General features: G+C 60.0%; 8 protein-coding genes across 8 annotated transcripts; 4 read left to right on the forward strand and 4 right to left on the reverse strand.

The window, feature by feature from the left end:
- The first annotated feature begins 3 nt into the window (after positions 1–3).
- THITE_2122639 (uncharacterized protein) lies at positions 4–4,224 on the forward strand. The gene is made up of 3 exons (XM_003657119.1): positions 4–375; positions 762–3,181; positions 3,247–4,224. Exons 1-3 carry the CDS (start codon positions 113–115, stop codon positions 3,915–3,917), a joined length of 3,354 nt encoding a protein of 1,117 aa, XP_003657167.1. The 5' UTR covers positions 4–112; the 3' UTR covers positions 3,918–4,224.
- Positions 4,225–4,235: 11 nt separating this feature from the next.
- Positions 4,236–7,712, reverse strand: THITE_2122643 (uncharacterized protein). Its single transcript, XM_003657120.1, has 2 exons — positions 5,435–7,712; positions 4,236–5,368 (listed from the first exon to the last, which is right to left on the reverse strand). The coding sequence occupies exons 1-2, from the start codon at positions 7,594–7,596 to the stop codon at positions 4,456–4,458; spliced, it is 3,075 nt and encodes a 1,024-aa protein (XP_003657168.1). The 5' UTR covers positions 7,597–7,712; the 3' UTR covers positions 4,236–4,455.
- An 801-nt stretch (positions 7,713–8,513) lies between these two features.
- On the forward strand, positions 8,514–9,302 carry THITE_2122644 (uncharacterized protein). The gene has a single exon (XM_003657121.1). The coding sequence runs from the start codon at positions 8,603–8,605 to the stop codon at positions 9,173–9,175; it is 573 nt and encodes a 190-aa protein (XP_003657169.1). The 5' UTR covers positions 8,514–8,602; the 3' UTR covers positions 9,176–9,302.
- On the reverse strand, positions 9,303–9,904 carry THITE_2122649 (uncharacterized protein; the record flags this gene model as incomplete). The annotated part of the gene is made up of 4 exons (XM_003657122.1): positions 9,625–9,904; positions 9,540–9,566; positions 9,415–9,465; positions 9,303–9,359 (listed from the first exon to the last, which is right to left on the reverse strand). Exons 1-4 carry the CDS (start codon positions 9,763–9,765, stop codon positions 9,306–9,308), a joined length of 273 nt encoding a protein of 90 aa, XP_003657170.1. The 5' UTR covers positions 9,766–9,904.
- A 74-nt stretch (positions 9,905–9,978) lies between these two features.
- THITE_2122653 (uncharacterized protein) lies at positions 9,979–13,775 on the forward strand. The gene is made up of 6 exons (XM_003657123.1): positions 9,979–10,497; positions 10,566–10,655; positions 10,711–10,992; positions 11,091–11,181; positions 11,237–12,523; positions 12,573–13,775. The coding sequence occupies exons 1-6, from the start codon at positions 10,369–10,371 to the stop codon at positions 13,610–13,612; spliced, it is 2,919 nt and encodes a 972-aa protein (XP_003657171.1). The 5' UTR covers positions 9,979–10,368; the 3' UTR covers positions 13,613–13,775.
- Positions 13,776–15,576: 1,801 nt separating this feature from the next.
- Positions 15,577–16,233, reverse strand: THITE_16271 (uncharacterized protein; the record flags this gene model as incomplete). Its single annotated transcript, XM_003657124.1, has 2 exons — positions 15,577–15,705; positions 15,781–16,233. Coding segments are annotated over 2 exons (582 nt in total), but the record flags the coding sequence as incomplete, so codon positions are not given.
- Positions 16,234–18,498: 2,265 nt separating this feature from the next.
- Positions 18,499–20,096, forward strand: THITE_72454 (uncharacterized protein; the record flags this gene model as incomplete). The annotated part of the gene is made up of 2 exons (XM_003657125.1): positions 18,499–18,871; positions 18,937–20,096. The coding sequence occupies 2 exons, from the start codon at positions 18,499–18,501 to the stop codon at positions 19,767–19,769; spliced, it is 1,206 nt and encodes a 401-aa protein (XP_003657173.1). The 3' UTR covers positions 19,770–20,096.
- A 4,220-nt stretch (positions 20,097–24,316) lies between these two features.
- On the reverse strand, positions 24,317–25,906 carry THITE_2132264 (uncharacterized protein; the record flags this gene model as incomplete). Its single annotated transcript, XM_003657126.1, has 3 exons — positions 24,317–24,742; positions 24,982–25,248; positions 25,697–25,906. The coding sequence occupies 3 exons, from the start codon at positions 25,904–25,906 to the stop codon at positions 24,317–24,319; spliced, it is 903 nt and encodes a 300-aa protein (XP_003657174.1).
- Positions 25,907–27,168: the final 1,262 nt, after the last annotated feature.

Genomic DNA, 27,168 nt, shown 5'->3' on the forward strand with positions numbered 1-27,168 from the left:
GCGCTGCACCAGTGATGGCATCAGTGTCTTAGAACCCGCATGCCAGATCAACCAACGGCCTGTCTCCCACGAAGACTGGGTAGTTCCCGCCTCGGCCGCTGCCCGAGCTGACATGACGGACAGTCCGTCCAACGGCCTCGGCAAGCTGCTGCCCAAGGCCATCACATCAAAGCGCCGGCGCAACAAGGCGTCGTCGGCCGCCGATGCCGCGAGCAGCAACGATGATGTGGTGGCGGCGCAGAAGGGCGGCGACCCCGGCAATGACGCACGAAGCGACGCCCGCTCGCTGAGCGGAAGCACAACCAGCGCGGCAAGCCGCCGCAGCAACCACAACAACGACAGCAACGAAAATCCCGATGGCTCGGATTCAGAATCGTGAGTGCCTCAATAATTTGACCTTGTCATTTCATGCTTGTCATTTGCATTCGTCAATTTTACCTGCGTGGCGGAGGATGCCGAGTACGCGTATCCGTATAGCTCGGACAGAGCTCCATCCCATGTCCGAATGCACGTCAAGCGACTCGCCAGCTGTGAGCTTCTGGTCCCACCCTGGGCTTTTCGATGCGCACTGCTTGCCTGCGCCTCCCCCAGGCGGCGATGCTTTTCGATCGTTGGCCGTCGTCATCAGCCTCATCAGTCTCACCTCACCCGTTTCATTTTTACCCCCGGCCTGCCGGATTCGTCGTTGCTGGATATTATTTTTCCTTTGTGTATGGTTTGCCGCAAAACAACTGACATCACTAACTATCGCTGCTCTCCAGCTCACACCGCCGGCCCACCGCCTTCTCCGCCAACCAGTCCCAGATCGACGACCCGACGACATCATCGCCCCTTGTACAGGTTACCCACAATCCCGAACCCCTTGACTCGAACACCACTTCCAAGCAGCCCGAGCGGTCCTCTACGGTACCCAACGGAAGCAGCGACAGCCTCGAATCTGCTCCGTCGCTTGGAAGGGGCCGGTCTGCTCTCGAGGCTCCCCAACTCCACCCCAAGCGGTCTGCATCGTCCAGCCGGCTACGAGACGTCTTCCGGTCTAAAAAGAGCTCGGCCGACGAGAAGTCCCCGGCTCCCGGGATCCAAGCCGAAGCCGAACCCAAGGCCTCCGTCGACCGCCGCCGGCGCCTCTCCCGGGGCCAGAAGCTAGAGCCGCTCCGAGCGCCGCCTCGGACACCGCCAGGCGAGCCACCTACGCCAGTGATTGTGAACACGCCGCCGACGCCGACCGATCCCGAGCCGGGTGACGGCAAACTGCGTCGCCCCCCGGATGCTGTCCTTACGGGGAGTATGATCACCCAACGACGGAGGGCAGGCTCCGGTGCTGGCCCAAGCAAGCTGTCCACCGTTGCAGCCCCACCGCTCACCCCGACGCCCGAAAATGGCCCGGCGTCACCAAGCAATCCTGCTAGCACCTTCTTCTCGTCCATGTTTTCAGCCGTCCAGAACACGGCAAGCTCGCTCAGCACAACGATACCATCTTTGACACAGGGCGCCGGCAAGAACAAGGGCACACCGGGAAAGGAAGTAAAGGCAGAAGACGATCCGGAAGCGCACAGCGTCGAGGTGGAGTCGGTTGCTCCTCAACGACCGTCCACCGAGCCCAAGGAGCCCGCCGTCAAGACATTAGGCATGGGTGACCTCAGCCTCAGCCACCTAGGCATCGTGGAGGCGCCAAGTGCTGCGCCAAGTCCGGTCGCGACTCGCTTCGCAGAGACTGAAACACGCACGCGGTCCGAATCCGCGCCCGTGGACCCCCATGCAGCCGGCATCGACCTCGCCGAAGACATTCGGCCGCGGTCGGTCTACGAGGCGGTCGGCGGCGAACGGACACCGCCGGCCGGCAGTGTGTACGAGGGCAAGACGGGGATCCACCGCAGCGGCAGCATCCGCAGCGCTATCGGCCACCGCAGGAACCGCGGCAGCAGCATCGCCACGCACGCAACGACGGCCACGAGCACGATCGGCGCTGCTATCGCCGCTGCCAATGCGTCGCTTGTCAACCCGGCCGCCACCGTCGGCGCACCGAAGCTGACCGGCTTTGCCGTTGCCAACAAGAAGCGCAACCGCGACTTCCACGCGCTGTTCAAGAGCGTGCCGGACGACGACTACCTGATTGAGGACTACAGCTGTGCCCTCCAACGCGAGATCCTCGCGCACGGCCGCTTGTACGTTTCCGAAGGCCACCTGTGCTTCAGCAGCAACATCCTGGGCTGGGTGACCACGCTCGTGATGAGCTTCGACGAGATCGTCTCGGTCGAGAAGCGGAGCACTGCCTTGGTGTTCAAGAACGGTCTCGAGATCTCCACGCTGCATGCCAAGCACATCTTCGCCTCGTTCGCTAGCCGCGACACCACGTACGACCTCATCATCAAGATCTGGAAGCTGGGCCACCCCCACCTTCAGAGCTCGCTCAACGGCGTCCGCCTGGAGGAGCCCGGCGGCGACCGGACCGAGAAGGTCGACGTGGAGTCTGTGTCCGCAGTGGGCAGCCACAGCATTTCGGGGTCCGACGACGAAGAGAGCGATGAAGGTGATGACGTCTACGACGAGGACGAAGACGAAGGCGAGTCGCACGCTGCCGGGCCGCCGTCCGATGGCCTGGTTGCCGAAGTGGCCGAGAAGGCTGCCCCGCGTAAGGTGTCGGGCGCCGTGGCGCCGCCGGAAAAGCTCGATGACGGCGCCCCGGCCGGTGGCGCCGACTTCCCTGGTCCTGCAACCCACGCGCCCACAGACTGCGGGGATGCGGCTACGCACTTTGAGAAGGTGTTGGGCGACGAGGTCATCCCTGCGCCGTTAGGGAAAGTGTATACTCTCATGTTCGGGCCTGCATCTGCTGCCTGGATGGGACGCTGGCTCACGGGCGACCAAAAGTGCACCGACCTCCAGATGGAGGATAAGCGGGGCCTGACGGAGGAGGTCAGGACGCGCACCTTCTCGTACGTCAAGCCTCTGAATGCTTCGATAGGGCCGAAGCAGACAAAGTGCATAGTGACGGAGCAGCTCGAGCACATCGACCTCGAGAAGGCAGTCAATGTCCTCGTCAGCACCCAAAATCCAGACGTGCCCAACGGCAACATCTTTGTCGTCAAGACGAAGTACTGCCTGACATGGGCCGAAAACAATGGCACGCGGATCCAGGTCAACAACGTTATCGAATGGTCCGGCAAGAGCTGGATCAAGGGTATGTCTTTTGTGCTTAGTAGCCCCCCACCCCACCACCTTGAACACCGAGCTGACTGTGTTTAGGTGCAATCGAACGAGGCGCAAACGAAGGACAGGCACAGTACTGCAAGGACATCTTTGCAGCGCTCAAAGCAGCCGTGTCGTCCCGCGCGCGCTCTGGCACGCTCAATGGCGCCGCCGGCGGCCGCGGCGGCAAGAGGCGCAGCCGCAAGAACAAGTCCCAGCTGGCCTCCCATCCAACCAGCGACGCCGAGGGCGCCGCCAAGGTCTCCGCCGAGCAGGGTTGGGGCTTGTTCGAGCCCGCCCGCCCGCTCCTCGGCCCCGTCGTCGACGCAGTCCGGCCCATCCTCACCGGCAACGTGGTCTACGGCATCCTCGTCGGCCTGCTCGTCGCCTCGTGGTTCGGCTTCGGCGCGCGCCAGCCCGGCGTCCCGCGCTACACGCACGACCCGGTCTTCGCCAGCGCGCCGCAGCGCCTGGCCGCGTACGAGGAGATGTGGCGCCGCGAGGAGAGCGACCTGTGGGCCTGGATCGAGGAGCGCGTCGGCCTGGAGCGCCTCGGCGCGGACCCGGCGCTGCGCAAGCGCGCCGTCGACCCGCGCACCGTGGAGGAGCGGCTCCGGCAGGAGAGGATGGACGAGCGCGAGCTGAGGGAGGCGATCCACGTGACGGAGGAGCATCTCGAGGTGTTGAAGGCGGTGATGGATCGGAAGGGAGCTGAGCGGGACAGGTGATACGGAAGTGATTGTTGATGCGACGTCCCAACTCGTTGCATGCAGGCAGGCAGGTTGGCTGGCTGGCTGGCGCTATGGTCTATCCCTTTTGTTTTCATTTGTATCAAACAGGCTGCGGGGAAAGGTGTTCAGTGTGCATAAGCGGCTGGGAATATTTGATTTTTATTTGAGCGTCTCCAGACTGGCGTCCGGAATGATAACTTTATTCCGAGTGATCCGGGCTTCGCTGGCGAGTTGAGCGAGAGTGAGGTGTAGATTGTCAGCGCAAGCAGCCATGGACTGCACTGAAACTGATGCAGGCAGTTCATGTCCTCCGTTTACATGGTCGTTGTTTGTACGAGTAAGCCCGCTTGGCCATTCCGCAGTCCGATGAGGATACCCCTCACACGGAGCATCGAGCAGTTTATTCAGGTAGGGATTTATCCATCTGAGACAGCTAGCTATACACCTATATAGCACACACCCTACCCAACTCTCGCCTGACACCTCCACGGCCCACTCGCCGAACATCTCCTCGGCGGCCCAAACAACAGCCGCATCACCAAACATCGGGCCCGAACCTCCCGCCCTCCGGCACGGTCCGGTACGCACAAGCCCGCCAGTCACAGCCCCGCTTATACACCTCGGTGCCCCACCAGCTGAACCCGCGCATCCAGCCGGGGTAGACAAAGCCGAAGAAGACGACGACGATGCCAAACGCCAGGCCGGAGTCGAGCGCGGCGCTCAGCGTCATGGTGTACTTTGCCCACCAGAGCGGGGCGCGGCGGCGGAGGGCGCGGTTGAAGACGTAGCAGACGAGGGCCCAGACGGAGAAGTTGAGGCCGGTGGCGGGGGGGATCCAGCCGAGGGAGCCGAAGAGGACGGGCAGGTTGACGCGGCGGAGGAGGGAAGCGCCGCGGCGGCGGCGGTTGCGCGCGTACAGCCACAGGGGCAGGGGCAGGAGCGCGCCGGCGGCGAAGGCCCAGACCAGCGGGCGGTAGAGGGCGCCCGGGCCGAAGAACTCGGCCGGGCCGACGACGCCCCACAGGATGCTGCCGTTGAAGTGCACGCGGGCGATGGGGCAGGTGAAGCCGTTGACGGCCTGCGGGGTGCACAGGCCCGGGACGTGGGCGAACATCCAGTTGAGGACGGCGATCTGGGTCAGGGAGGAGACGGTGGTGGCGGCCACCTGCACGGCGAAGAGGATCCGCGGCGGGATCTTCATGTAGTGGCCCAGCTTGAGGTCGGCGGCGAACTTGATCCCCTGCGCCGACGAGATGTAACCGTACGTGACGAAGACCATGTTGGCGACCGGCCGGCCGGGGAACACGATGCCCGCGATGAGCTGGCAGATGAGGTAGATGGACGAGTGCTGGTTGGTCACGGCCATGATAATGCCGATGGGTATGAACAGCACGGCGCAGATGCCGAGGGCGAGCAGTAGGCCATACCAGGGCAGGTGAACGGGGTAGCTGGGGGGGTGTTAGTGATCTTCGTGCCGTATTAAAGGGTGAATAAAAAAAAAAGAAGCAACTCACTACTCAACGACAAAGATGCCTATGGCTGTCATGGAGGCAAAAGTAACCAGATACCACGCCATCGGGGCGTCCTTGTACCGCCGCATGAGACGGTTGTGGACGTCCTCGCGGCTCAAGAGATTGTCGGTGCTCAGAGACGATCTGTGCGCCCTGGCAGTGCGACCGTCGGATGGCCGGGCAGTCCGCTCGCTCGACCCAGCCACGGGTTGATACGCGCCTTTGGGCTCGCCGTCTGGTTCCTCCAGCGACCGTTTCCACTGCGTCCAAATGTCTCTGCCGTGCCAGCACAGCGTATGTGTGACGAGCGACGCCAGGCCGGCGAACTGCACCCCGTAGCTCAGCACGTACGTGATGGGCAGGAAGACGCGGCTGTACTTGGAGTAGGCCTCTCTGTCGAACAGGAAATCCTTGGTCAGCACCTTGCTGACGTCGTACACGTTTCCGGTGTTGTCGAAGACAGCCGCTGACAGAATGGGCATGTAGGAAGAGTACAGCCAGTTGCTGTAGTAAGCGATGGGCGCGATGATCCACATGACCACCACAAGCCCGCCGACCACGTTCACAGCCGCCCAGAAGGGGGTGAGCAGCGGCGAGCCGATGTAGGCGACCTGCGCCCAGTCGAAGGTCATCGGGAACAGGCCCAGCCCGGAGACGACGCCGAACAGGTTAGCAATGACAACATTGTCGGGCGCAAACCAGGTGACGACGTTGAAATAGCTGAGCGCGGGCATCAGGAGGCCGGGCAGGAAGTAGAAGAGGAAGGCGCCGAGCCAGACGACATAGAAGAATTTCCATCTGCTGATCCGCCAGCCGTTGGCCTCCTTGTTCTCCTCCTTGTGCAGCGTGGTGAACATGGCCGCCGACATGAGGGTGCCCGGCCATATCATGCCGCTGGGCCGCACCAGGAAGCGGCGAGTGAGCCCCGCGAAGGTGTAGCCCAGGATCTGGGTGGACAATGTGAGCAGGAGCTGGTAGGTGATGCTCGCCTCCTGCTTGTAGAACTGGGTTTGCTCCACGATGACGTCTGTCGCGAAGGCGAACCCGAAGGACACATTGCTGCTCACATAGACGCAGGTGTGCTCCTTCTCGTTCCAGCAGCCCTGCGCAAGCCACAACCGCAGACGGTCGAGGCGGCCCCGGCGCTCGGCCGGAAGGAAATGCGGCGCGCGCGGGGTGCCGGCTGGCGAGCTGTTACCGATGCGGCACCCATCGAGGAACTCCTCGGGGGGATCGTCTGGCCGCTTTAGAAGGTAATCCCACAGGAGGCCAAGAGGATGGACCATTAACAGGGCTATAACTGGTGTAATCGCAACACTGGGGTATCTCAGAGAGAAGAACAAATTGGTGGCAGATCCGAGAATCGAGAAGAGTATTGACAAGGCCCACATCCGGGGCGTGTTGATCGACAGGCTGGTGTTGTCGGTCGGCGAGACGGAGGCTCGGACCTGAGCGTACGGGGAGTTGTCCGGCGGGTCCTCGTCCTCGTCTACCTCGGAATCCGCGACATAGGACCTAGCATCGTCCTGCCCTTCGCCCTCTTCGTGGTCGGCTAGACCGTTCAGGAGGGGAGTCTCGGTGGTGCCGAAGCGGCCCTCGAGGCCGCCGATTATGGTCGAGCCACCGAGCTCCTCCGACTGTCTCGCTTGCCGTCTCAACGTCGGGGACCTGGGCTGGGAGCTGTCGCGCCGCCGTCGCAGCCCCCGCTCGCCCCCCTCAGACCTTCCACTCGCGCTTGCATCCGAGGGCTTCCGAGACGGCAACAGAGGGCTGGCAACCCCCTCATCGGCGCTATCGTCGGACGGACGCGGCGTGATGGAGCCGTACGAGGGACTGGTGAAGCCCGCGGCCGAGCGCAGCAGGGGCGAAGGCGGGGGCGGAAGCCTGGTCATGGATCCGGCTGCCGGCTCGCTCGGGCTGTTGCTCTGGGTCTGGTCCGCCGTGGCCACGGTCGCCTCGGGTGCGCGGCCATGGGGATCGTCAGGTCGCGGCTCGGTCCGGTCGTGCGATGGCAGCGCCGTCTCGGGGTCGCGGGTGCGGGGACGACGGGCGCGGGGGTCGTCGGCGGCCGCAGGTCTGGGGACCAAGGGTTGCAGCCGGAATGCTTCGTCAGAATGACCAAGCTGCTGGTGGGATGGAGCGCTTCTGCCGCGGCGGGGCGTCATAGGTTGGCGGCAGACAGCCTGGGGGCGCGAGCGTGGGGTGTGACGCGCGATTGTGGGGTCTCGAGCATCCGAACAAGCGCACCATTGGGACCGATGGCAAAGACAAGAAGAGGAAACCTTGCTTATGACAGCGTCTAAAAATCTGAAAATATGTCAATCTAAGTGTACCTCGCAGAAGATGGCGGTTTCCTCGCTTTGCAAGTCCCGCCCGATTTTCTGATCCTTGCAGTGTTCAACCTTCAGGAGAAAAGTAAGATCTTTGTTGATGGGAGACAGAAACCCCCACCCTCGCCCCTGTCGTGCCGCGGAGAGCTGCGGCTTGGCATTACGGAGCATGGAACACGGAGCACTGCAGTGCAAGGGCCGCGGTGTCGCCGCAGACGGAACGTTACGGCAGTGTACCCGGAACATACACGGAACATACACTAGCGTATTTTCATGTATTAAACATCCGCTCGTACTCCGAATAGATGTGCCCTCCACTGGGCTCATTCGGGGAATTGCAAGCATCATGCGTATTGTACTGTGATAAATACATAAGGTACCGACGGGAGTTACCGGCAATAATCTTAGGTTTGTGTGGCCTGACGGCATGCGGGACGGCTGCGGCAAATTGAACCGCCTTCCTGGGACGGAACAGCCAGTAGTGTAAATTCCATGTCGTTCAATACCCTGCGATTCATCAACAACGCCGAGAAACGGAATTGTGCAGGACTGGCCCAACGCCGACTCAACGCCACAGTGCCTCATGCATGGCTGAAGCCGCGGCTGCCGAGCAAGAGATGGCGCCGCTCAACGTCGCTAAGCGCCATCTCCGGGCTGCAATGAAACTCAAGCTCAAGGGAGTCCCGCACGACTCTATCGTGGCACAGAGTACAGCGCGCCAGCAACCTTAAACACAGTGCTACATGGGCCCAGCTAAGCATCGCCAGGTTCCACCGTCTACAGCACCCTCAAGACCATCAGCGCCTACGTGAACGCCCGGCGGGTCAGCGTCTTCCTGTCCATGCCCACGGGCGAGATTCAGACCGACGCCATCGTGCGGGACGCGCTGGCGGCCGGCAAGGAGGTCTTCATCCCCTACCTCCACAAGAACCCGGTCGAGGGCCCCGGTCTGCCCGCGCGGGTCATGGACATGGTCCGCCTGAGAGACCTCGCCGACTACGAGTCGCTGCAGCCGGACAAATGGGGCATCCCGAGCATCGACCCGGCCAGCGTGCCCGCGAGGCAGCGCGTGTTCGGCGGGCCCGACGCCCCGCACTCCGACAGCACGCTGCTGGACCTCGTGCTCATGCCGGGCGTCGCCTTCGACGCCGACCCGGACAGCGGCGCCATCCGGCGGCTCGGGCACGGCAAGGGCTTCTATGACTACTTTCTCTTTCGGCACAGGCTGAAGGCGGGTTCGCTTGGGCGGCAAGAGCCCCCTGCATTGCTTCTCGGCTTAGCCCTGTCTGAGCAGTTCCTATCTCCATCCGAGGGGGCGGTACCTGTTGGTCCCCTGGATCAACCTCTCGATGGCCTCATCCTCGGGAACGGCGAGATCAAGGGCCCGCTCGCTCCTGCAAATAAAACAGCCTAATCCCATGCCTGTTTTGCCGTGCGCCATCCATGCGCCAGTATTTGTTGTCCCCTGGTATCCTACTTCGTCGTAACCGCCATTTTCTTTTTTGGCATTGTAAAAACCGAATTGCGTTGTTCGTGCGCGTGCCTCACCCAGACAAGCTCTGGATAAGCGAGACGTTGTCGCCCTTCAGGAGAATTTGCTAGAGCCCCCGTCAGCCTGTGTTTCGGCACGATTTCAGTCTGCATAGAGCGTACCCCCAATGGCCTCCTGGTCTCGGTGTCGTTCGTCTTGGAGATCTGCTTGACCTCGACCGCGTCGTCAATCTGGGTAGTGTCAGCCAGGGATCGTCCTGGCAAGCGGCGCATGCTCTGCTACTCACAACAAGGTTCATGAACTCGTCAAACCCCTGGGTCGGCCGTCAGCGCCAGTTGCAGATCAAATGAAAGTCCGGTTTGGTCTCCTACCCGAATGGTGCCTACGATGCGGATCGACAGCTGCTCGTAGAGCCAGATCTGGACCGTGGACCGCTGCTGCAGGAGCCGGAAGAGAAAGTTGATTGGCGGCAGCAGCACCCGGCGACCGCCACCCGCAGCTCGTCCAGTCATTGTGCTGTGCTGTGCTGTGTATAATGGCGGTAAAGGCGGAAGCGGCTACGCGTGCGATGCAATGCTCGATGGATGTACCGAACCCGTCGCGCCTGGCTTGTCCTGAAATCAGAATTCTGGCGGAGCTTGGAGGCGCGCCAAACCAAAGCGCAGATGCTGCCGCAGCCAAACGGCTGATTGGCCCGTGCGCCTGCCCCTCCTTGCGCAGCCTGACGTCTCCAGTCGTGCAGTCGCGGGTCGGGGTTCTTGGTCATTGCCAGAACTGTTGACGCGCCAGGCCATCCCACCTTCGCCTTCCCGCAATTTCTCCAGCTGCCATCCTGCTCGAGCTTCCATTTCGGCAGAACAACAACTCCCTCATTCGCAACCGGCGCCTCCTTCCCCGGCGTGTTTGCTTTCTCGAGCTTCGTCTACCAGAGACAGTCAGTCAGTGGAAGAGTCGAGCAGGAGGGAGGGGCTCGCAGGCGCACATCGGCGCACATCGGCTGTGCTGGTCAGGTCGAAGAAGCGGCCGCAAACAGACTCTGGCCTACACCGGGCTTTGGCGACATTGACGGGCCGTCGCATCCCCCGCCCCTGAAGAGAACTGCTGCATCCGCCATCATGGCTTCAAACGGAGCTGCGGACAGCTTCGCCGTCCCCAACGTGCTGGCAGCCATGCTGACCATGCGCAGCGGGGACGCCGACAAGAAAAAGATCGCGGTCGACTACCTGGGCCGCTTCCAGAAATCTGTTTGTTTGCCCCACACCGCCGCCATCCGCTGTCCTCTGTCCGCCACATAGTTGCTGATTGCTCGCAGAACGATGCCTGGACGACAACGATATCCATCCTCCAGAACTCGACCGAGGCGGAAGCCCAGCTCTTCGCCGCCACGACGCTGAAGGGCAAGGTACGGGAAACTCAGTCGCCCTGCAGACGGCGGCCACCAGCGCTGACTTGAAAAGATCACCTACGACCTTGCGACACAGGTTTCCGAGGGCGACTTGCCCGCCCTGCGCAGCCAGATTTTGCTGTTGCTGAAGAAGTTCGCCGCGGGGCCGAAGCCCGTCCGGGTCCAGCTGTGCGTGTGCCTTGCCATCCTGGCCATCCAGATGCAGACATGGAAGGACGTGCTGCCCACCGTTGTCGCCGCGCTCGGGAACGACGTCGCCAGCCACGCCTGCATCCTGGACTTCCTGCGCGTGCTTCCGGAGGAGGTTACGGAAGGCCGCAAGATCAACTTGTCTGTATGTGTGGACCGATATCTCGCCGCCCGCCTCGACCGTCTCGGCATCCCGTCTTACTTGTTCCGGCCTGGGATCAGTGTCTAATTCGGTCGTCATAGGAAGAAGACCTCGCCCAGCGGACATCAGAGCTGCTGGCCGACAACGCTGAGCAGGTGGTGCAGCTGCTCGTCAACTACGCACAGTCATCACGTGGGTGCAGATCCCTCAGACGTGACTACGCTGTCGCTGCTAACATCCCCTCCAGCTGCCGCGGCGACAAATCCTCAACTCTTCGACTGCATCAGCTCATGGCTCCGCGAGGTACCGGTCAGCGTCATCATCAACTCCCCGTTAATGGGCGCTGTGCTGCACGGCGTGACGGACGAAAAATCCCTGCTGGCCGCCGCGGACTGCCTCGGCATAATCTGCAGGGAAACCAAGGACGTCGACGACAACTTGGAGACGATTCAGGCCCTGCTCCCCCGGGTGCTTGAACTCAGGCCGCGCATCCAGGCCTTGGTGGACGAGGATGACACGGAGGGGTTCAAGGCCATCACCAAGGTGTTCGCGGACGCTGGTGAATCGTGGGTCTTGATTATCGCCCGCCAGCCCCAGCACTTCCTGCCCCTGGTCGAGTGCTTGCTGGAGTGCTGCGCAAGGGACAAGGAGCGGGACGTCATCGGCTACACCTTTACGTTCTGGTACGAGCTGAAGCAGTATCTGACGCTGGACCACTACATGGAGGCCCGTGTGCAGCTCGTCGACGTCTACGCGAGGCTGGTCGACATCCTGCTAAAGCAGCTCGAATACCCGCATTCCGACGATCCGAACGAGCTTGATCTCTTCGACGGCGACCGGGAGCAGGAAGAGAAGTTTCGCGAGTTCCGCCACCACATGGGCGACACGCTCAAGGACGCTTGCGAGGTCATGGGCGTGACCGCCTGCCTCACCAAGGTGCACGATGCCATCAAGCTCTGGCAGGAGAAGTACGGCAGCCAGGCGACGCCGACTTCGGTGCCCCATTGGCAGTCGCTCGAGGCCCCCTTGTTCGCGATGCGGGCGATGGGCAGGATGGTGGAATCAGACGACAGCAGCGTGCTGCCCCAGATCTTCCCCCTCCTGGTGCAGATTCCCATCAGCAACGAGAAGCTGCGTTTTGCCGCCATCATGGTCTTTGGCCGCTACACCGAGTGGACCGCAGCTCACCCCGAGTTCCTCGAATCCCAATTCCAGTACGTCGTGTCCTCCTTCCAGACCGACTCTCAAGAGATCCTCCGCGCCGCCGCCCAGGCCTTCATGTACTTCTGCGTCGACTGCAAGCAGCTTCTCGGCTCCCAGGTTCTTCAGCTTCAGGCCTTCTACGATCAGATTCTCGATAAGCTGCCCGTCTCTAGCAAGGAGGAGATCACGGAGGGGGTGGCCTATGTGGTCGGCGTCCAAAAGGCTGAGGATCTGTACAAGCTCCTGAAGCTCTACTGCGATCCGCTGGTCCAGCGGTTAATGGTCAAGGCGAACAACGCGGTCGAGAACAAGGCCAAGCTCGACCTTGCTGGTGAGTAACGTTCTTGCCCCTGAACATGGACTCGGCTAACCTCGTATAGACCACATCAATCTCCTCACATACTTCGTCCAGCACGTTGTGCCATACTTACCGAACAACGCTGAGAACCCGGCGGTCAAGTACTGGCAAGAAGTCTTCCCCGTCCTGTCCACGATCCTCGACAACTTCATGGGCTTCGTCCCGATCTGCGAGCGTATCTGCCGCTGCTGGCGGTTCATGGTCATCTCGTACCGGACAGCCATTACGCCTCTACTAGCGCCCCTCGCCAACAAACTGGCCGAGGGCTTCGCCCAGTCCAAGCAGGGCTGCTTCCTCTGGGCTACTAGCGCCATCCTGCGTGAATTCTCCGAAGACAGGGAGCACGTAGAAGATGGCATCACCCAAAACATCTACGTATTCTTCGAGGCGCAGGCGACGAACGTGCTTCGCACCATGAGCGACCTGCCGCCCGTGGACCTCCCAGATGTCATCGAGGACTTCTACCGCCTCCTCATCGACGCCCTCCTCTACTACCCGACGAGACTGATCCCATCCGCGCTGTTCACCCCGATCTTCCAGGCCGCCATCTCCGCCTTGGCCCTGGAGAAGCAGGAGCCTGTCTCGGCGGCGCTCCACTACATCCGCGATGTGCTCACGTACGGCGGCCCGAACCCCGCCGGGTCCGGCAGCGACCTCGGCCCGGCCGGCGCTCAGCTGCGCCAGATCGTCAAGCAGCTCCTGCTCGCGCAGGGCGAGGCCCTGGTGAAACAGACGCTCGCCGGCATGATGATCACGTTCCCGCGCGACTGCTTCGCCGACGGCAGCGGCGTGTTGCTGGGCATGTTCGAGCTCCTGCCCGCCGAGACGACCCAGTGGGTCGACCGCACCATCCGCATGCTGCCGCAGGGCACCATCACGCCCGCCGAGGCCGACCGCCTGCTCGCCAAGATCAAGGACCGCCTGCACGGCGGCGACGCCGCCAACGTCCGCCAGATCCGCGTGCTGCTGCAGGACTTTACCAACACCTACCGCCGCCGCTATGTCGCGCCGCGCGACGGACTGGGACAGCTCGAGGCGGCGCGCTTCCGCTTCGAGGGCTAGAATCCGGCGCTGCGGAGAGGAAGACGTCCTACGGTGCGGCAGGTGCTGGCCGCGTTGAATCCGTGGGTGTGCTGACACCTGAAACTTGGAGTGGGGCTGAGATGGTGCCCCGGGGCACTTCGATCATCGATTATTGGCGAGATGAAGCCTATCAATCATTAAGGTGGGAGGTGGAATGGCGGATTGCGCATTAGACAGGACAGGACGGGACGGGACATGCAATGGAAGGGAACCGGAGGAATGGAACGGGAGGGAGGGAATTGCGTCCGGACCAATGCGCATGAACGCGGTGGCTATCACTATGAAGATGAAGCAGTGATTGTAGATGTGGTATGTATCTAGGCAGAATATCAGCGGCGTGGTGAAAAGGTGTGAGCGAAGGCGGGCTGATGATACCTATCGCAGAGGGAAGCCGACGCAAAAGCAAAGGGAGGCATGTGTGGAAATGGCGGTGGTTAGATGGAATGGGATGATTCGTTGGGGGGTGTATTTGCAAGTCGTCATACTTGTTCGTTGCTCGAGGAAGAACAATCTTCGCTGAACAATCTCAGGAGCGGGATTGGCACTCTAGCAATTAGCATCCTGACGACTGGGTTATTTTCGTGAAGGATACTGAGTACGGAGTATACATAGGGTGCATGTTGCCTCTAACTATGTAGCAAGCACAAAGCTGTTGTTTTACCTCGTGTGGGGGCTGTCTCATGTCATGGCAGCATGCATGCCATTCTCCTGGGGCTGGGAAAGGCATCAGGGGACTTGAGTCTGGACGGATGGAGAAGATTCAGGTAGATATTTGGTATTTACCCTGATACGGTCGTTCCCGCGGTTGTGAGGGCTGTCCCACAGGCAAGGCTCCCAATGACTCAACTCCACCCAACTCCATTCAACCCAAGACAACGCAATTCGGCCCTGTTGGTAATCACACCTGACCCTCCCTGGAGTTGAGTTGTTTGAATTGTCTATTTGCCAAGACCAAATGACCATATATTCCCTGGCGCTTCGCAAGATAGATGCCTCCCAGCCCAGCCAGCCACCAAAGCCGCCACCAGAAAGCCCTGTTGTTTCCCACTCTCTGGGCTTCCAGGTTGGCACGCAAACGGAGCCAGTCATGCAGACGCACCGCATCACAGCAACTTCAGAGGAGGTCAACGCAGGGAGCAGGAGGTCTAGCATTATGTCAGCAGTTGCTTGGCCAGAAAAAACGGCCGCTCTTAATTGTATTGCGTTTTTGAGCGCTTCAGCCCTTGTGAGTGCCATTGAGAGCCCGAGTGTCCTGAGAGCCTGAGAGCCTGAGAGACAGAGCCGGGCAGGGCGTGGAAAAAGGGGGTGGAGCACGGAAAACATGACCGTCAGGGTTAGGGATATAATTATGGCGATTGACAAGTACCTTACTTGACGACGAATTGAAACTCCGTTGTCACCACGATCCACGCCATTCAGTCCTATTCAGACCTTCTACATGACTTTAAAGTATTGGGAGCCTTGTCTCACGGGTGCCTGGGCTCGGTGAATGCTTCACCCCATCCTCGATTTCTTAAGGTCTAATGCGATCCATTCATCCGTCCAGTGTAACTAACTCTGATGTAAAAAATCCGATAAAACATGACCAGGCTGCCAACTCGTGATAGCTGGCTCCTTTTCTTTGTAAACATAGCCCCGTTCCTTTGCAACCATAGCCCCGAGTTATCAGCATAATATCTCATGTTTCGCACTGGGTTACGCCGAACCCCCTAATCCCCCAACTGGGACACGGTTCGCGTATCATGCTTTGAAATGGCCGATTAAGTTGGAGAAGACGGTCCGAAACACCATTGGGGAGTTTGTTTGTGTTGCTGAAGCCTCCGCTCGTTGCTGCCACCCGAGCCGGACTGAACGGACGGCTGGCTTGTTGTTCAACGGCGCACCAGTTGAAGATGCATGGTCGGCTCGGGGCTTGTGATCGTCTTGTCCTGGCCTCCACCCGCGGCGGGCGAGTACACCTCTGGCTTGTTGGCCAGCACGGTGGCTTTGGCGTATTGCAGCCGCGTGTAGCACTCGTTGAGGACGTCCTCCACGGACTGGTCGGCTTCGACGATGCCCGTGTCGAGAATCTCCTGGGTCGGTTGATTTAACAGTTAGCTGCCGCCTGCCACACGTTACAGAAACAGGGCCCAGAGCAAAGAGCGAACCTTGATGAAGTCCTCGACCAGCACAAACTGCGCCTTGTCCATGCGGTACCGGTCCGGCAGGCCGCTGTTGTGCAGCAGGCCGAGCAGGCCGGCGCCGACCGTGTTGACGGCCGCCAGCACCGTGATGGGCGTCGCCTGGCGCTGCGGCAGCGACCCGAGCGCCGTCAGCACCGCGCCCAGCGTGACCTGCAGGATCAGCAGGAACCAGTGCAGCGCCCCGACCAGCTGGAACCCGATCGCATACTTGGTCCGCTCCGTCACCGCGTCCCGGTACAGCCCGTCCGGCATGCCCTTGGGCGGCCAGTACCAGCAGGTCGGGTGCACCACCTGGTGCTCCTCGCCCTCGCGGATGGCGCCGAGTCCGTGGGCCACGCGCGCCCACTCGGTGGGCGTCAGGAAGCGGTGCTGGACCGACGGGCCCTGGCCCGGGGCCGGGGGCTTGGGCTTGTCGGCGGGGCCAGGCTTCGGAGTGGGTGCCGGGGGGGTTCCGGCTGCCGGCGGGGGCGGGCTGATGGGGTTGGGAGCGGGCGTGTTTCCGGAGTTGGCGGGCGGGTTCGGGGCGCTGCCCGACCTGAGGTTTTCGCCGGTTGTCTCCGAGCGCTGGGATCCCTGTGGGAGGCCAATTGGGAGGATTTGGTCCCTGCTGGACGAGGCCATGGTGTTGTGGCGATTGTTGGTTTCAATGGTAGCTGCAGGCAGGCAAAGATCAAATAGTTGTATTGTGACGAATACGCATTTGGCGGCCACCAGAGTGACGGGAAACCGGATGATGAAGAGGCGAGGGGAACATGTGCAAGCGTCCGAGTGCTGTTGATGGCAATTGCATCGTGCCGAAGTTCGGAAGTCACTTCCCGGCACTGGAAGGCGAGTTTTGCATGGCGACTTTGAGGGAAGGAGCCAGACACGGAACTCGCAGCGGGAAGGAGAGGCTTGCTTCGACCACGCGAGCAACTGTGTATGCTTTCCGCGCCTTTAAAGCGGCATCATCATCCCACTAACTAGAACTGCTCTCGGAGTTTCCAAAGAGGTGCGCATTCCCTTCATTCATAGCCAAGGGATCAAACATGGCGAGGAGAATGCCTTGCATGACTCCAGCAATAAAGCGACTCACGTTCCCGCTGCCGCACTTCTGGCTCCTCATATGGGCCAGGGCGGTTGAGAAGAAAAGACGTGCCCAGGCAGCTGGATTGAAATGCGTAGGTACCTAATCAACATTTGAGTGCTTTAACACCTGGGATGTGGTTCTCCCAGACCCGCGACCTGGAAGAAAGGAAAGCCTTGCTTGGTGTGTGAAGGGCTGACTGGACAGAGGGGCAAACTTCTGGCATTGGAAACGGGTTCTCGAGCATCGGCTTGGATTGGTAGGAACAGGCTTTCACGGCCAGCACCAAACGAGGCCCCCTGATCAAGTTCAAGCACCTCCCTCAACTGACATACACGCTGACAATCGGCATATCAGCTTCAACCATAGACCTGGATACAGGAAAAGCTGCGAAAAGGGGGTGGAGGAGACCGCCCGCTTGGGTGACGCAACACTATGCGCCGGAGTTGGATCGAGGTGGCCGGAAAGGGCGGGCCACAGCCAAGCCTCGTGACGAAGTCGGCCTCGGCTACGCACTGCATCTCTGGTTTCTCTGGCGGATAGGCCACGGGTGTCTGGTCCTGAGGACTTGTGAGCCGCTCGTTATGTCTGGCTCAGCACCTCGCTAGTCACTGCCGTCCAATAACTTCCTTGTACCGTACCAAGCCTGCCGCCTTCCACCCATTAGAACCCGAAGCCGACAGATCGAGCCTCGCTGTCAGAAGCCCAAATCGTCACGTAGTCGTGTTGAACGGATTGGGTGTCCCATGATGTGGCCTCGGCTCGTCCTTCCCTCACCGGCGATCTGCACTCTCCGCTCGACGAATGTCGACTTGCATTTCGGCTTGAGCCAAAGTCCAGGGTGAGAGCCTGGTAGGTCGCTTTGTTGTTGACGCGGCTTGACCGAGATGTAACCGCCAAGACTGTCATGTTCCCCTCGGATGCACTTCGAGATGAGAAGACGACGCCATCGGTCACTGCGAGCGGCGGTCCCACGGTCCAACATCGGTGTCTTGATATTTTGTTCACTTTCGACATCCAATGACAGCGAAGGGAATTCGGCACGACCACTGCGTCGCCGGCTAGAGGCTGGCCCACCCCGGACCGTGATCGCCGCAGCCAGCTCGGAAGTTGAAGGGGGGCGGGCCCGGGAAGTGGGAGAGTGTGCGTAATCCGGGGTCCCACAGTTCTCCGCTGGAGCTTTACGTTGCGCGTCAAGGCCACCCCTTAATCACCACTTTCCAGGCTAAGATTATGCAGGTAGATCTAGCTCCGGCAGTGTAGTATACTTGGCGATCTGGTGGCTGGATACCTATGGAATTAGGTGTAGGCTCATTGGCTCACCGCGCATAGCATCCACGGCATCTTGCACCCTTAGGCGCCTTGGCACCATGTCGCGACCGCGCAACACTTCGATGGACGGACAGCCAGGGCGGAAATTCCCCGGGCGGGAGTGAATATGTTCTTGGCGCATACGTTCACGGAGATTGACGTGGTGTACAGGGCGGCGGGCGGGCCATGAGCAAGTTCAACAGATATATAGAGGACCGGACGGTGTCGTTGTCGCCTCACCTACCTTCTTCACCCCATCATCAGTCGTTCCGGCAACCGCCCGTTTCTGAAGCCAATCCATCGTCATGCATCTCACCAAGGCTGTCCTCGGTCTCGCCGCCCTCACCGGGCTCGTGGCTGCCCACCCCGGGCACGATGTCGCCCAGGAGGCTGCTGAGCGCCGCGCCTACCTGCAGTCGGTCAAGCGCACCTCGCTCGCCCACTGCGCTGACAAGCTCAAGGCCCGCGGCACCGAGGCCCGCAACGTGGCCCGCCGCGGGGCCGCTGTCCAGAAGGCCCGCCAGAAGCGCGCCCTGAAGAAGCGTGACTTCTCCACCGTCCTGAGCACCAGCCACAACGAGACGAGCGCCGGCTACACCGAGAACACGGACCCGGCCACCCTGTTCGCCGGCTACAACTCGTGCCTTCTGACTCCGGAGGTGACTCAGGGACCGTACTGTAAGTCTCGCCCCATGCTGCTTCCGTCCGGATCGCTCCGAGTTTCTAACAGCTCGCCTCATTAGACGTCGCCGGCGAGTATGTCCGCGAGAACCTCGTGGAGACCCAGCCGGGCGTCGACCTGCTGCTCGACTACCAGGTCATCGACGTGGCGACCTGCGACCCGGTGCCCAACGTCTACGTCGAGATGTGGCACTGCAACGCCACCGGCGTGTACAGCGGCGTGGTGGCCAACGGCAACGGCAACAGCGCCGACGCGACCAACCTGAACAACACGTTCCTGCGCGGCATCCAGCAGACCGACTCGGACGGCGTCGCGCAGTTCGAGTCCATCTTCCCGGGCCACTACGCCGGGCGCGCGGTGCACATCCACATCCTGGTGCACACCAACGCGACGCTGCGCGCCGAAAACAACACGCTCGGCTTCGACAACTACGCCAGCCACGTCGGCCAGGCCTTCTTCGACCAGGACCTGATCACGGCCGTGTCGCAGCTGGCGCCCTACAGCGCCAACACGCAGCCGCTGACCGCCAACGCGGACGACGACATCATGGCGCAGGAGGCCGCCGCCGACGGCGTCGACCCCGTGCTCGAGTACACCCTGCTCGGCGACTCCGTCGCCGACGGCCTGTTCGCCTGGATCGCCTTCGGCATCAACACCACCCAGTCCTACCTCGTCAGCCCGGCCTCCTACCTGTACGAGTCTGGCGGCGTGGCCAACCCCGACAACAACATCGGCGGCGGCCCGGGCGGTCCCGGTGGCCCCGGCGGCCCCAGCGGCTTTAGTGGTTTCCCCGGCGGTACGGGCGCGCCGCCCAGCGGTGTTCCCCCCACCGGCAGCGTCTCGGCGCCGGCTGTGCCGGCTGTGACGTCCTCTGCGGCAAGTTCGTCGTCGTAGTCGTCGTTATCTTCGTCCTCGGCTACTGCGTCGTCATCCGCTTCGCCTGCGAAGGGTGGGTCAGGGCTCCAAGTCGGGTGGCTCTGGCTCTAAATCAGGCGAACCGAATGGGGTGCACTGCGATTCGCCTGCGTAAGGGAGCGGACGGGCCGATGGAGGTCCGAGTCAGTCGGTCGGTTCGAAGTGTTGAGCTTTGCAGATGGGGTTCCGTTAACTGCTTCGAGAGAAAATGGTTGGGAGGCTTCGCTGTACATACTCTTTCAAGACCAGCTAGTCGCTCATTAGCCATGTCGTTGTATTGAGATTCTGTCTTGTCTCCCTCCCCAGCATTCCGTTTCTTATTTCACCCTCTGGTTGAATGTACTCCCATCATCCATGTCCCTACTCCTAACCATGAGTGTCACTCTGTTCAAGAAGTAAGGTGGTGGGTGTCGAACCTCTTTGACTGCCAGCCGAGAACATCCCTAGTCAAATTTGCCGTCGTAATGTTGCCACGGATAGCAACCTCTTGATGGTGCTGGAAGAATGTTGACTTCAGCAAGAGTTTAGTGTTCTGGACTGGACCGGAGGATTTCTGTTGGAACCACTGCTCGGAAGCGGCCAATTGAAACTGTCGCGATCTGAGCACTCCACAGCAATGCGTTCAATCGTGGTGTTGAAGATGTTGCATTGAAGGAAGACTGTGGAAGAGAGGGCGCAAGTTGGGCGGTAGTTGGGCTTGCCCGGGACCCCGGGCCCGGGCCCGGGCCTGGTGGATCCTGATCTCGGTGTTCTGGCCGGGGGTGCCGGGCTGGGCTGAGCCAAATCTCCGGTTCTCACAACTTCCTCACCTGTCTCTGATGCTTCCAGGTTGCTTGCGCCCGACCATTGGCCTGTGCCCTCAGCTAACTGTCGAGCTCTCGCGCGACCAAAGAGTGCGCTGATTTCGCTTGCTTCCTCAGTGATCTCTGTTAATTGCGTGCTCAGCGATCCAGCTCCGTTGCGGAAGCTGAGGACAGCTAGGCTTCAGAGTGCGTGAAATCGATGCTGTCGTGATCACCTATCTTTGCTGAATACCTTTTTTCCTTCCGAGGAGCACTTGTTGAGGTGCGAGACAGTTCTTTGAATGGGAGGTGCGATGCCTTTTCTGCTCATTGGATGTTGGATGCTGAGTTGTTTTCGTGACAGGATTCTCGGTGATTCTACTTCTACCCCTCGTTCACCAACAACGGTCGAAAGCTCGATCAAGGCCGGAAACTTTAAGTCTAAATATCTACCTTCATCACAGTCTTCCAAAGCGCTACAAAAATCGGCAGGAAACCTCAGCCTCCAGTCGAGAGGATCAAATCAGGAAAACATGGTTTCGTCTCAAATGCCCTGGATGCGTGACCAATTCCACATCCTAAGATGGTGTCCCTGGCACCGCCAACATCACGTAATTCAAATGAGTTGGCGACCGGATAAACAAAGACATGCTTTCCGAAGTTGAGACCTCCTCGACGAGTGCGACTCGGAATGGTAGAGTTGTCGCGGATGTTCTCCGTCCGTCAGTTGCTTCCCGCTGATCCTCCGACTGCTTGAACCAACCATTCTGTGCCCAGATCAACTTGGCCAAGAAAGTATCCTGCCCTCCTCAAACCTCGCGCCTCTCTCGAATCCTAGTTGCTTGCCTCCAGCCTGACCTCCTCACGACTGTATGTCGCACTCCCCGAACGCAATACCAAGTGCTCCAAGCGCTCGTGTTCCCTGTGATCCCGTAACGTGAACCAACAGGGCATTCTAAGTTTGTATCTTCAGGCGCATTTGCGGAGCTCGAGGCGGGGCTTCCGTCTCATCCGAACTGAGCGGCTGCTGGTTGAAATCGGTGTTGTCTCGGCCGGTCGTGGCCGGCGTATTCCCAGTTTCACTCTCCAGAGTTCGGTACAGAAAAGGTATGACTTCCTCGAACAGCTTGCCGGCCTGACGGAGGGACGCTTCGCGTTGCTCTGTCCGGTCGCGGTGGGTTCCCACTGCGTCAAAGCCGACAGGGTGTAGAGATGGGTGCTCAATACTGTATCACCCCCTTCATATGCGCAAGATAATGTGGAGAAGCGTCCATGGCTGGCGTCTGAGTCGAAGTCTGCTGATGCTAGAGTTGATACTGGATCTAGGTGGGCTTTATAGTCGTCTGACTTCGAGAAGAGGATAGGTATAGCCCAGAAGGGGGGCGGAAAGCGCAGGCCGCAAAAGGGAGCGGTTCCTTTAAAAGCAATTAGTCCAAAGCCAACTGCTCAAAGGTCTTTGATAGGAGTAAGCCACTGTATTCCCTTGATAAACTTGCCATCACCGCGTCGTCCGGCAGCCCGTCCCTTGCTGAGCAGTCGGCTGAAAACAAGGCTGCAAGTCAGCCCGGCTTTGTTTTGATGCCTCCCATAGTTTCGGAAGGCCGATTGCGCGTCACCTCCAACACCTCCCTTGTCTCTTCAAGAAAGCCTCTTGTCTTCGAGAGTAAAGTCTTTCCCTGAGTCTTCCGTTGTCTTCGAAGCGGATCTGTGCTCCAGACTGCGGTTGTGCGTGGCCCGTATCGTCTAATGTTTGCAGATCATTAGCCCCATCTTTGAGTCGAAGGGCAACTAGTTTGTGTATGTCCTCAAGACATACTAAGCCCCTGATGCTCTCATAGACGGAATGCCCCTGATACTCACATAGGATGGAACAATGCCCCGTGGCACCGCAAAGAGGGCAGAACCGCAAAGAGGGCGGCACTGCGGAGACGGCGAGACTGCGAAGACGGCGAGACCGCGAAGAGGGCGGCACAGCGCTTGATCTTGCTGGTGAATGCTCTCACATCGGAGGTCGGCGCGGTGGCCGCAAGATAGTAGCATTCTGCGGCCAATGCTGAACCTTCCCGGCATCGAGAGAATGAGGCGGACCCGCCTGAATGCGAGGGCGAGAGGAAAATGCCCATTCTGCCCTCCTAGCTGAGGGCTATTTCTCCTTCTACGATGGCTGACCAGAACCCAATTTCATTCTCTTACCAACAAGAAAAAATATCCAGCCAGCAGAACACAGCCCACCATGGACCAACCTGCCGGCGACAACCAAGGAGACGCCGCCCCCCCAATCCCCGCCATAATCAACATCATCGACAGCCGGCTCGGGGTCCTCGGAATTCCCCTGGGCGTACACATCTCTGGTGGCACGGCCATCATTAACTACCTCCTCCATGCGCCTGGCGGCCCGCCCAACGTCATCGATGCGCCTTTCTTCCTCACCACTGTCAACTTCTTCGTCCCGTACGACTACCGACTCGCCTGGACCGCGTCGCGGCCTGAGAACCAGATGATGTGGCTCTCAGGGATCTCCATCAACGTTATTCAAGTCCCCGCGTTTCTCGCGTCTCTTCCCCCCCTCGTTCCTTGGGGCGGGCAGCCCGCCGGACATGGTTGATCTGAGCGCCAAAATGAGGTTGGTTGTCTCGTCCATTCCTGAACTGGGCATTTGTCTGACTGGCGAAGCAGCGCGAAGCCAGATCCTCATCGTTTCGTCGGCTCTCCTCAAGCCGCCAATTTCTTTCGTGAGTTCCCAAGCTGCAAGAGACTACACGAGCGAATGTTGACTCTGGACCAGGGCAAGCTTCGTACATCATGGGAAGAACAAGTTATACATTACGGGACTTGGAAGGGATGGCGTCTGGGCTGGACAGATAAATAGCGGAGGAAGATAGGGGACAAGGACATATCGGACCACAACGTCTCGTTTCTCACCGAACCTTCATTCGTCCCGTGTCTTTGGCGTCTCGTGTACAATGTGCCAGCATACAGTAACTGCCTCTGTCCTCCGAACCAGCCCGAGACCTCCGTCCAAAGCTCCTAGCTCCCAGCTTCTCGGCTTCACTGACCTCTCGGTCCCTGAACCTGGCCCCCTTCCGCCACTTCTATACTCTCTCCTCTTGATCAACCCATCGTATACCCACCTAGCCGCTTCTATGCGACACAAACGGCACCTCCACTTCGCCCGGGGACCCCCTCCACGCTGTTGGAACCGCTGCGCAGGATCGGCTAGCTTGAAGCTGTCAGATACAGGCGCTCAACCGTATATGCCTTCATTCGGGGTGTTGAAGGTGTTGTATTTAGGAGGAAGACTGCAGAAGAGAGGCCGCAGGCCGGGAGGTAGTCTAGTTGTGCGCCCGGCCTGGTTGATCCTCATCTTGGTGTTCTGGCCAGGGGAGCCTGGCCGGGGCCGAGTCATGGCCCCGGTTCTGACACGCGGCCACGGAGTCCGTACGACAGAAGCGGCGTGTATGTATATGCTGCAGACCGGCTTGGCGTCCAGCGCAGAAGCCGTGTAAGCTACAGCGAGTCCCCGGCGCCGGGAAGGGCTTGTGTCTTCTCCATGGCGCCAACGCACGTACAGGTCGAAGCGCGGCAGCGATTGAGCCCCGTTGCTGGACCGGCAGCGGGGACGGTCGGCTGGTTGGATGGAAGCGAATTGTGCTTTGTCGGGATAGAGCGCGGGGCTTTTGTCAGCTCTCATGCCGCTGCTAGGGACTTGGATGGTCAACGTCATCCGCAATCGGATCCTCAGCTTTAGGCGTGCTGACTCAACGGCTGCGGCTTGGATTGAAACTTGTTGGCCCGTCCAGTGTAGACTGAGCCGCAAGACAGACGGGTCTGATGGAGCAGGGTCCGACTCGCGGAGGCGAAGCCGTTGCCGCCGTTGGTGTGTGTGACGGAGATGCTGTCGTCGACGGCCTCCACGGTAGAAGTGTTGGGACTCGGGCTGATGTGGACGGCCGCAAAGAAGGTCCACCATTCGAAGGACGGCGGACGTGGGCGCCTGCCGGTGGCGGGGCCAGCTTTGCCGCTACCGCTGCTGGGATGACTGCTCTCTGAGCTCGTCGGGCTTGAAGTGCATGAGGACTTGGCGGTTGGCTGGGGCGGTCCATCGTCCGTTCGGATCTGCTGTGGTGCTGGCGATAGATCGCGGGCGGCGGCGCTGACCACCAATACTACCTAAATGTGTCCCGGTCGCGAGCTAGGCAGGCTGGGCTCCCCTGTCTGTGGCTCGGTTCTTTGTGGCTCTGCTCTGCGGGGTTGTGCTCCCACTTGTGTACATAGAGCTCTGCCCTCCTCCCACTTCCTGGGAGGAGCACCGTCGATCTTCGTCCTCTATTCTCACCTCCGTTCTCTGGCTCTAGCTTTGCCAGTGATGTGCCCTCGGCTTTCCTCCTCAGCCTCCAATGTCATGTTACCGCTGCTGCTGGCGCTGCCGTCGATGTCGATGAAGATGTTGTCGGGTATTGTCTGATCGAGGCAATGACCCTGGACAGCTGGTCGCCCTTTAGGATGGTGTTGATCATGGGCTGAAGAAGGTGGCTGTAGGTCTCGACGAAAGAGTCTTGAGAAGATGCTAGCTTCTGTCCTGTGGCTCTGCCGTCCGAGCTGAGAATGCAGAGATCGGCCCGCGCGGTTTCAGTGGACACAAAGGCCAGCGGGCTCTGCGCATTGTTCTTGAAAAACTGGACTGCTTTGTACTAGCGAGTCTCTCTTCGGCGCCGGCTTCTCCTCCGAAACCACGTACATGCTGTCGTCGAGCGCGATGTTGCTCTAGCCACCCACCCCCCTTCGTGAGTCGTTATGGTCTTCCAATCTGTCCCAGCGGACAACGAACCGGGCCGCCCTAACGGGCATGATCTTCAGGTCAGCCGCCCCGTTGGCGCCGCCCAGACTCCGCAAGCAACGACGGAAATCATCTCGGACGCCTTATGTTGGTAACGCTGCGCAGGATCGGCTAGAATGAAGCTATCACCATGCGGGCGCTCAACAGTGGATGTGTTCAATCGTGGTGCTTAAGTGGTTCTATTCGGGAAGACTGTGGAAGAGAGGACGCAGGTTGGGCGGTAGATGGGTGTCCGGCCTGGTGGATCTTAGTCTCGGTGTTCCGGCTCGGGTCGCCAGGCTGTACACGGTCATGGCCCCAGTCTGACACCTTGAAGCCCCGTCGCCTGTTTCCGCCTCGATGTAGGCCGTGGTCTTGTCGTGGTATGCTATGGGCAGCCACTCAGCGACGTCGGTATGGCCGGGCGCGAGGGTGCTGGCGCCGGCGTCGTTCCCCACTGGCTGGTAGTCTTGGTCCTTCAGGGCGTCCGTCGGATCGGGCCATGTGTAGGTTTCCATGCTGAAGAAAGCGTAAGCCACGGTGGCAATCCAGAAATAAAAGTAAACATGGTTACCTCGGAGCAAACAGCGTCGCCTGGGAGTATTGCAGGGTCATCGTCCTTGGGACCTCTCAAATGCCGTGGCTGTACTCTCCACTGGCAGACTCGCCTTTACCCATTGTCTCCTCATCGATCAGCTGGCCGCCCAGTTCAGTTGGCGCCCCAGATCGGTCGGCCCTCCGATCGGTGGGTCCCCCGGTCGGTTCACCGGTCGGTCAGTCGGACCCCCGACCGCACCCCGGGCTGTGAAGGGTAAGCAACGACAACAAGCCTTTCCTCCACTCACTGGTTCAACCCGGTTGACCTCGCATTCTGGATCGCTATTCTTGTTGGTCTCCCTTTGCGCCGTCCCAGATGCTATGATGCAATTTCACGGCAGCAGTTCAGGAAATCAATATTGGAAGAGCGAGCAAAGACATACTGCTTTCGGGAACTACCCCTAGCTACGGAGTGGGGAGCTTTGTCTCTGTAGAAGCCAATATCATCATTTGAGCATGCACCAAGCCATGGGTGGGAACACGGAGTATCAGCCATCTTTGTGCCCTTCTTTCGAGAGGCAGCGACACCAACGACTGGCACAGCCTGACACTGTCGTGCTTTTGGGAGTGAGGGAGATGATTTTGCTTGGATGGGAGGCCAGTCTTCACAGACAGTTGGAGTGAGAAAAGGCGTAACCTTCACAAACATCACTTAGCCGTGCACAGAACAGCACAATGAGGGCAGTGGGAGGAAGCTTTTGTTAGGGATCAGGCGGGGGTCTTGTCTCGCATACAGCAACCTACCTTACTGGAACTGCAATGGAAGAGATCACAGCAGGGTTCTCAAGTTGACGGGGGTGTAGGGGACATCGCTGGTTGGTTGGCATATAGGGCTCACAGGACCCACTTACTCGATTCAGCATCACATCGCTCGCTCATTGGCCATGACCTGTCATGGTCATCTATCTGCCGTCATTGAGGCTTGGTGAGGAACGCCCAAGAGCTGAGATACGATTGTGCGATACCTTGGTTGTGGCTACCCCAAGATTTGAGTTCAATTCTCAGCGAGGAAGGCTTCATGTCATTAAACGGCAGCCGGCTTCGGACCATGGGCATGCAGCCTGATATTGTGCCACGGCCCAGGCCAGCGCCAAGACGGATTAGACATACTCGTCAAAAGATCTGACTGGCCTCTTGGATGACACTGCAATTAACCATAGGGCAGCAGGAGATGGAGCCTGAT

The sequence above is a fragment of the Thermothielavioides terrestris genome, chromosome 5 (assembly GCF_000226115.1).
Source record: "Thermothielavioides terrestris NRRL 8126 chromosome 5, complete sequence".
Taxonomy (NCBI): domain Eukaryota; kingdom Fungi; phylum Ascomycota; class Sordariomycetes; order Sordariales; family Chaetomiaceae; genus Thermothielavioides; species Thermothielavioides terrestris.